Here is a 9,090-nt window from a genome sequence, read left to right as displayed (position 1 = left end):
CCCCCCCCCCCCCCCCCCCCCCCCCCCCCCCCCCCCGGCTCAGGCTCCAAATAATTCCATTTAAACAACAGAGTCGTGTGGGTTCCTGAGACGGGTCATAAGTCACCACCCCCTCGCAGCACTGGCCAGTTTGAGTCTCTCTGTTTGAGGAAGGAGGGTGCGCTGGGTCGGAGATCCCTGAGTGGGGCCCTTCCCCACTGTCCGACCACTCATTAGAGGAGGGGCCCCCTGAGGCCGGAGGGGTAAGTGGCCTCGGTCACAGCCGCAGGAGTCGGGAGAGGAGGAGGAAGAGGAGGAGAAGGAGGGGCAGGGAAAGGCCGGGCCTGGGCCTCGGGGCAGCCTCCCCGTGGGCGGGGCCTGAGCAGGTGCTGGGAGCCTTCGAGGCTGGGGGGGGGGAGAAGAGAGGGGTTACACCCGGCCCGCTCCCACTCCCCTCTCTCTCTTCACTCCCCCTTTCTGCCCTCTCCCGCCAGCCCCTGCCCGCTGGCCCCTGCCTACCGGTTGCGCTGAGCAATTTGGGTAGGAAGCGGTTCCAGAAAGCGCAGGCCTGGGCGCGCAGCCCTCGCCGAACCTCCAGCGGCCGCAGGTCCAGGCTCACATACTGCTGCGCGCCCGCCGTGTATGGTGGCCACTGCGGGACTTTGGGGTCTCGGGGGTCATTGGGGTCCCTTCGGAAGGAAAGGGCAGGCTCAGCCTGGGGCAAGCCTGCCTCCCCCTCCCCTGCCCTTGGGGCTGTGGCCTGGAGACCCAGAGCAGGAGGAGGCGGGCTGCTTCCTGACCTCCCCCCACCCCCCGCCGTGCCCTTTTTTGCTCCGTGGAGAGCCCATCCCCTCCTTCCCACCACCGCCTCAGGCCCTCCTTCTGGTCTCCCGAATCCCCCATCATCTGGAGCCATCCCTTTCCTCTGCCCTCCCTCTTTCTGCCTTTCCTTGTTTTACCCCTCCATCTTTGTCTTTGTTTCTCCGCTTAAAAAACTGAGCCCTTACTATGTAACCAGGCCCAGTCCTCTTTCTTACAAACATCTTGTTTGCTTTTGCCAACACCCATGTGCTGTCCGATTTCCGGTCCCCTTTTTGGGACAGGTAAACTGGTGTGTGAGTATCCATGCATATGTGCATGCCACACAGCTGCCACAATCACCACTGGGCCGATTGAATCCAGTTCTGTACGGTTCAAGCTCCTCAGTACTATGGTAACTCCTTTGTCTCCTTGTCTCTCTTTTCTTTGCTTCCCTCCCCCTCTGTCCTTGTCTCTTCAGGAGCTGCCTCCCTGCTGTCCTCTCCAGTCTCCTTTCTTTTGTGAACTTTCCCCCCCTCTCTGGCCCTGTCTCTGCTTGTCTGCCTCTCTCTGTGTCCCCTGCTCTTGCTTCCCTGGCTCCCGGAGGCCCTCCTCCCCTCAGTACTACTGACCCTGTGCGGGCGAAGTTGGCCCAGTATCTCATCAGTCGCTGAGCAAAGGTTCTCTCCTCGGCGGTATAGTTTAGCGAGGGTTCCAGAGGGAGCCCAAAGATGAACTCGATCTCGTAGCCATGGGGCACCCCCATCCAGAGGGGCCAGGAGAGCGTAGACGCACGGTGTTCAAAGATGTAGGCATAGACCCGAGCACCTTGGGCAGCCAGTCGCCCAGCCAGCTGGGCCACGGGGCACACGACATTGTGATCGCCCACCACATCACTCATGGCCTCTCTCAGGCGTGCGGGGTCCTCAGGGTTCAGCCAGTCTGTGTAATGCAGGACCACAGCCTCGGCAGCTAGGTCACTCGCCTGGGGGACCCCGACCCTCACCCCGGCCAGGAACTGGGCCCGGCTGATGAGAGATTCGTTGTCTTTGCTGAAGCCTGGGGCCCCGTAAACCAGAAAATAGGAGCCCTCATCCTTCACCACACCCACCAGCACCTGGGGGGACAGGATGGAGGAAGGGGGCGGGGTGGGGGGGGCACAGACAGACAGGCAGACAGAAACAGATGGACAAAGAGCCAAAGAGAGCAATAGTTATAGACCCAGAACCACGGAGGAAGAGACTATAAGGTTGGGGAAGGGACAGAGAGAAAGAGAAAATGTACCCACGTTTCCTTTTCTCTCCGTCCCACTGACCACCCTGGGATCTGAGGTCTCAGGGAGGAGGGTTTGGCCAGGGGCCAGAAGCCCAGGCCTTTGGGAGTTGGGTCTTGAGGTGCCTTCATGCCTGGGTCCCTGGGGGTGTGGGGTATGGGAGAACAGGCCTAGAGGAGTCAGCTCCACCCCGTCCAGCCACTAGTCACCTGCAGGCCGTGGAAGTCTCCAGCATTGATGAGGGCCTCGGGTGTGTCACTGAGGAAGTCTCCATCCACCACGGGCACGAAGGAGAAGCGGAAGACACTTTCCTGAGGCAGCACGTGCCACTCGTGGTCCACCAGATCCTGAGCTGGCCGTGTCCTCAAGCAGGCGACCAGCTCTGTGTCATTGCCACCGGCACCGCCGGGGGGACAGCCTACGAGGCGTGCCAGCAGTGTGGCCCTGCGGCGGGCCTCTCCCACACCCACTGTGGCCCAGGGGCCATTGGGTGCACCACTCTGTAGCACAGCCCTGTGGAACAGGCCCCGGCTGGGAGGCGACAGCAGGTGCATGCCCACTGAGGCGGCACCGGCGCTTTCCCCAAACAGAGTCACTGACATTGGGTCTCCTCCGAAGGGTGCCACGTTGTCCTGTACCCACTGCAGTGCCAGCCTCTGGTCCAGTAGACCCACGTTGCCTGGGGCCTCCCGGCTCCCTGGTAGGGCCAAGAAGCCAAAGGCTCCTACCCGGTAGTTCATGGACACCAGCACGGTCCCCTCAGCCTGGGCCAGGAAGCGGCCATCATACACGTCCAGGGAGGAGGCCCCACTGTAGAAGCCACCCCCGTAGATCCAGATGAGGACAGGGGTGGGGGACGCAGGCCGGGGGTATGGTGTCCATACGTTGAGGTAGAGACAGTCCTCACTCAGCTCGCGGTTGGGGTTCCACATCTCGGTGCCCTCGAAGCCAGGGTACAAGGTGTCCACATATTGGTAGCAGACACTTTGGAAGGCTGTGGCGTCCAGCACCCCTGGCCAGGGCCGCTTGGGCTCCGGTGGCAGAAAGCGACGGGGGCCCACAGGTGGCTCTGCGAAGGGGATGCCCAGAAAAGCAGAGACAGGGCCTCCAGGGGCCATTAGGCGGACACCCCGCAGCTGGCCCCCACGGACCGTCACCAGCAGCTCTGGGTCCTCAGCCTCTGCCCCTCCTCCCAGGAGGAAGAGGAGGAGGAGAAGGATTGGGGCAGCCAGGGAGGGCATGTACAGGGGACACCAGGGGGGCCTCATGGCTGCCAGGGCAGGCAGGCTCTGCTGGGAGAAAGAAAGGCAGAGGGTGAAGGCCGGAGGCTGCCAGGAGCAAGGAGATTGATTAGGTAACACTCTTACCCAGGGGTTATCACTGAGCTGCAGAGGAGGTGGGGCAGGTTGGGAGAGAAATGGAGAGAGACAGGCAGAGACAAGGACACAGGCAGACAGGGAGAAGCAAGAGGGGACAGAGACAGGCACACAGACACAACACCCAGACAGATGAACGCAGGGAACCCAGATGAGGCCAGAGATGGGGGCAATACCTTCCCGAAGCTGCCCCACAGAGGGCCCACCACCCTCACCTCCTTCCCCCAACGGGGTGGACTGCGTTGGGCCCCGCGTGAGCAGTGTGGGCACCCACACCAGAGACCGCAGTCCACACACAGGCCACCCGACAGGGGCGGGGCCCTCACTGACGGGAGGCGCTGATGGGGAAGCTTGCGGTGGCGTGAAGGCGCAGGCTCTCTGGCGTTGGCCAGGGTCGGGGACCCTGGGGGGTGGGTTGGGCATTCAAGGGTGTGGGAGCTGCAGGTCCCGGGGCACCCCAAATCCCGCTTACTCCACACCCTGCCCCACCCTGCCCTTCCTCATCCGCTGTCCGGCACGGGGTACCCGTGGGTGCCGGTCAGCTGCGCACTCGCCTCGCCCAGCATCAGGGAACAGGCTCGTCAGCCCCGTCCCCCCCAGGACTCGAGTCCCCCATCCATCCGATGCTGAGGGGCACGCTGCCGCCAGTGGGGGGCAGTAGAGACCGAGAAAAGGACGGCGCTCCCCGCCCCGAGTCCGGGAGCCGGGAACTTGGGGCGGGGGTCTGGAGGCTCGCGGGCCTTGCGGAGGGGTCTGAAGGGCGAACCCGGACGCCTGTCTTCTCGGAGCTCCGGAGATCCCCGGCTGCAGGGGCGAGGGGGCTATTTTGGGGCAGCAGCTGCTGCGGTTCCGGCATCTCCAGCCAAGGGATCAAAATTCCCCGGGTCGGAACTCCCCCCCTCTCCCGGCGGTCACCTCTCACCCAGCCAACACCCGCCGCCCTGCGGTTGGGGGGTGGTGGTGGTGGTGCTGGAGATTAACTAGGAAACCCGAGTGAGGCTAATTATAACTCGGGGCTTCCGCTGAGCCTCCCCTTTCCCCAAAATAGAGACGGAGTCCCCGTGGGAGGGGGACGCCTGGGCCTGGAAGGGGGCTTCGGCTGGGCGCTGCGCAGGGGCGCTGCGGTTGCGGGATCTGGAGGGGGGGCAGCCAGCCCGGCGCCAGGAACCTGCGCAGCTCGGGTTCCGCCCCAAGCAGGGGGCGTCGGCCAGTGGTCTCAGACTTGGGCGGGCGGGGGAAGGGACGCTCGGGGGTCCCCACAGGAATTCCAGAGCAGAGGCGGCGGCCGGCCTCGCGGGGTGCAGGCTCCCGCGCGGGCGACCGTAAGTATTCGGCGGAGAGGCAAGAGTTAAGGATGAGTGTGGGGCGGCGGGGGGCGTCGCTGGGCAGGCCCGGGGGCGCGGGGGGCGTCCCGTTTGGGCGCCTGGATCCCTCCGAGAGCGCACATTTTCCCCCGACGCGGAATGGGTCGCGGGCCGGGGGAGGGTCCCGGCCGAGGCGGGAGACTCACCTGAGGCGGCCGAGCCGGGCCGGGCCGGGCCGCGCCGGGAGCTGGAGGCGGCCGATGTTCCCCGGCGCAGGCTGAGCCGACTCTGACAGCCGCCGCCTCCGGCCCCCCGCACACACCCCCTCCGGGCCGCACGGCGCCCCCGCCCGCCCCCGCCCCCGCCCACTGTCTCCGCCCCCGCCCCTCCCCGCCTCCGCGGGCTGCCACCTGCCCTCCCTCTCCCTCCCTCGGAGCCGAGACCCGGAGACCCCGGGGCCCAGACGGGTTCCAGTGACAGACGCCGACAGACGGACAGACACACGGTGACACGGCCGAAAGACCCGCCGCGGCGGAGCAGACACGCACAGTGTCAGACGGACAGAAGCTGCGGAGACACACGCAGACGGACACTCGCATGCAGTGACAGCTCCAGACAGTGACCGACATTCACAGACGGACGGACACACACTCGGACACACTGACAACCTCAGTCAGGGCTGGGGCTGAATAAGTGAACATCCTTGGCCACGACACGGGAGGTGGGGGTGGCATGGGAGGACTGGCACGTTGCAAGTGTGGCTGAGGACCCCCTTAGGGGAGAAGAGGTGACGTGCAACACTCCTGGGGGATGAGGGCACACCTGTGGGAATGAAGATGAGACCATGAGATCACGAGTGGAAATGAAGGGGGGGCCCACGGAAGAAGACCCTCGGGGGGGGGGAGGGAGGGGTGACTCGGGGACACCCCAGAAGGCCAAACGTGGTGGCACGCGCAAGGCTGCGGGGCGAGGCCGCACTCCGCTGCCGCAGTGGAAACTTCCGGAACCCCCGCGGGTGGGTTTGCACTGGTTCCCTGACGGGTGACCTGGGACTTTCGTCACCAGGGTCCGGTCGGGGCATGACATCACCAGACCAGGCTCTCATTGGCCGCCGCGGCCAGCAGGTGGGAGCGGCCTGGACCCGGAGCCCCCAGCCTGATCGGTAGGGCCTGAGCCGCCAGGACCCCCACGACCCACCCTCCAGAGGGTCACCCATGGGAACAGTGCGGCCGCGGCGGCGTCCCCACGCCCGAGGTGAGGGTGGCAAAGGCGCGCCGCGGTGTGCCCGCAGGAGAGCGCCGCGCGGAGAGGCCTTCCACTCCCGGAGCGTTGGGCTCAGACGCCCACGGCCCACTGCGTGGGAGACCGGCCGGCGCGGGCGAGCGTCGGGGCGTGCGTGCGCGCGGAGGTGCGGGGTGCTGCGCGGGGCGTGCGGGCGCGCGCACGTTGACTCGGGCGCCCAGCGCCCAGCAGCGTCCAGGCCCGCGGCCGCCGGTCCGCTGCAGCTAGGGGTCCGCGTCCCCGGGTCTCCGGGGTGGGGTGGGGGGTCCCCCGAATCCAGAGACGTTCCCTGCCCCGGGCCGCGCAGTCCTGGCTCTCCAAGCTGGATGCCCCCTCCTGCCTCCCTCCCCCGGCGCCTGCCAGTCCCGCGGGAAGCGACCGCCCCAGGCCCGGCGACCAGCGCTGGGTCCCCTCTCCGCTCTCGCACGACGGCCGCCAGGTGGCGCCAAAAGGAGCCTCTTCGGGCCTCGGAGACCGGGATGGGGCGCGGGGTGCGGCGATTAACCTCACCACGGTCTGTTCCCACCGTTTTCACTTTCCGCCCTTCGCTCTTTACGCACCCCGAATACCCCGCGTGGACACCGAGGTTCCCTACATCCGGCTTTCAACGTCCTGACGGCCCCACTGGTGGAGAGCTCCCCATGGTTCCAAACCACGTCCTCAGTTCCACTGCCTAAAGAGCAGGCATAGGGCTGTGGGTTTGGGTAAGGGGCAGAAAAATGGACAGTCGGTGTTGCTGAGGGAGAAAAGACTCCGAGGCAGGTTTCTGAGCGCAGGCGTCTCACCTGACTTTTCAAATCATGAGGCCCTAAGGAGGTCAGGGACCACGTTAGTTATGAGCTAGTGATACCTTACGTGACTCGGAAGGTGAAAGGACAAGGCACGGTTCGTGGGGTCGAGCCTCGTGATGGGCTCTGAGCTGACAGCGTGGAGCCTGCTTGGGAGTCTCTCTCCCCCTCTCTCCCTGCTCCTCCCCTGCTCGTGCTCGCTCGCTCTCTCCCTCTCTGTCTCACAAAATAAATAACAAATAAACATTAAAGAAGGAGAGAATGTCTAATCAGAGGAATCTGCAAGTCTGCATGGAGTCCTAGGGCATGCAGTTCCTGGGCCTGCGTAGTCGGTGCGGCTAGGGTTCTATGGCTGCAAGAGGATCTGAGAGACGTTCTGAGGGGCCACAGGTGTGTCCTCAGCCTGAGGTTTGTCCCAGGATTGTGAGGATGGAGGAGGCCATGCAGATTGTGTCCCATCTCAGACAGTCTTTAAATTAGCAAGGAGCCACCTGAGAGAGCCAGGATAGAGGATCCACATGGCAGTGGAGTCAACCTTGGCCTGCAGGTCTTGATTACTGGGTTCTCGCCCAGTGCTCTGCTGTCAGGGAGACTTCTGGGATGTCCCACTCCTCGTCTGGGCCTCAGTCTCCCCATGTGTAAAATGGTGGATTGGACTTGAGTGTACATCGGAATCACGAGGACCACCGGCGGGACTGATCCATCTGGGGTTGGGCGGCGTCCTTAACGTGTGCGGTTTTAGTAAGTCGTTAGGACAGTCCCGTGAGGGTGGTCTGAGGCTCACATGAGGAGCATTCTGGACCAGGTGTCCCCACACTCAGTCCAAAATGACCTTTTGAGGACCAACAGCCTGTGTGGGTCAGAAGAAGGTGCTGCTGGACAGTCAACAGGTACATGGGCTAACAGGGACACCCTTGGCCACAAAGGGAGATGGTCACAGATTTGAGCCTGTTCTTAAAAATGGATAGAAATTTCAGGAACATTCCTCTTTTACCTTGAGCTTCTCCCTAACCTTTAACACAGGGACCTCACCTATCTAGCCATGACACCTTTTCCTATATGGTTCGACATAGTAACCTCCCCAGCGTCCTCTCTGACCCCACCCTCCACAGCTGTCACCACAGGGGTGTCCTTGATTCTCCCACGGAAGAATCTGTTTATCCAGGAATCAGCCTTGCGTCTACCACCGGTCACACACACTGCACTTTGGTTTATAGTGCATTGGCCAGAACTTAATCCTAAGGTCATAACTGGCTACACCAGATGGTCAGAGATGTAGTTTTTGTTCTACGTATTCACCTAAAACTTGTCGGTTCTAATACTAAGGGAGGAGAGGGAGCGGACACTGGGGGATAGCCATCCTCTGCCAAACCCCACGATGCCTGCCTTTGCCTCCTTTAGTGTAGGACTGAAACACACTTCTACTTTTTAAAAAATGTTCATTTATTTGTGAGAGGGGGAGGGGCAGAGAGGGAGGCGGACAGAGGATTGGAAGCAGACCCTGTGCTGACAGCCAAGAGCCCGACTCGGGGCTCGAACCCACAAACCACGAGATAATGACCTGAGCCGAAGTCGACGCTTAACCGACAGCCACCCAGGCACCCCTGAAACACACTTCTAAAATGCAATTTGCAACAACGTGGATGGAACTAGAATGTATTATGCTAAGCGAAATAAGTCAGAGAAAGACAGCATATGATTTCACTCATGTGGAATTTAAGAAACACAACAGATGAACATAGGGGTAGGGAAGGAAAAATAAGGTAAAACAGAGAGGGAGGCAAACCGTAAGAGACTCTTAAATACAGAGAAGGAACTGAGGGTTGCTGGAGGGGAGGTTGGGGGGGGGCATGGGCTAAATGGGTGATGGGTATTAAGGAGGGCACTTGTCGGGATGAACACTGTGTGTTATACGCAAGTGATAAATCACTAAATTCTACTCCTGAAACCATTATTACACTATATATTAGTTAACTTGGATTTAAATAAAAATTTTAAAAAAGGAAAACAAAAAAGGGCTCAACTCTGGCATGGCACCCCCAACATCTTCTCTCATGAATACCACCGCACTCTGATTTTGTGGGCCGTGACCCCCTGCTCCAGCTGCTTTCCCACGGAAACGACTGTTTCCCACGCCATCCGCTGGAGGGCGCTGGTCGGGAGGCTGAGGCCCTGCTGCTGCTGCTGCTGCTGCTGCTGCTGCTGCTGGTGGCGTTGAGCGTCTTCGTCGCGAGCTTCCAGAGAAGGGGCGGCCGAGGCGAGAGCGCGCTGGGGGCCGTTGGGGGGGGGGG

The 9,090-nt window shown here is 62.3% G+C and overlaps 1 protein-coding gene across 3 annotated transcripts in view; it reads right to left on the bottom strand.

The window, feature by feature from the left end:
• Positions 1-4,771, bottom strand: part of ACHE (acetylcholinesterase (Cartwright blood group)) — a 5,553-nt gene extending 782 nt beyond the window's left edge. Inside the window, exons 1-5 of one of the 3 annotated variants that reach the window (XM_049638820.1) lie at positions 3,642-4,771; positions 2,260-3,339; positions 1,410-1,894; positions 499-668; positions 45-384 (exon numbers count right to left, since the gene is read on the bottom strand). In XM_049638820.1, the coding sequence (XP_049494777.1) occupies positions 257-384; positions 499-668; positions 1,410-1,894; positions 2,260-3,318 (1,842 nt within the window). In that variant the 5' untranslated portion in view covers positions 3,319-3,339; positions 3,642-4,771 and the 3' untranslated portion in view covers positions 45-256. Of the gene's footprint in view, positions 1-44; positions 385-498; positions 669-1,409; positions 1,895-2,259 lie in introns of those variants that run through there. The other 2 variants (XM_049638818.1, XM_049638819.1) reach the window with 2 other exon arrangements.
• Between the last annotated feature and the right edge of the window lie 4,319 nt (positions 4,772-9,090).

The sequence above is a fragment of the Panthera uncia genome, chromosome E3 (assembly GCF_023721935.1).
Source record: "Panthera uncia isolate 11264 chromosome E3, Puncia_PCG_1.0, whole genome shotgun sequence".
Classification (NCBI taxonomy): Eukaryota; Metazoa; Chordata; class Mammalia; order Carnivora; family Felidae; genus Panthera; species Panthera uncia.
This window is presented reverse-complemented; position numbering and strand designations above follow the sequence as displayed.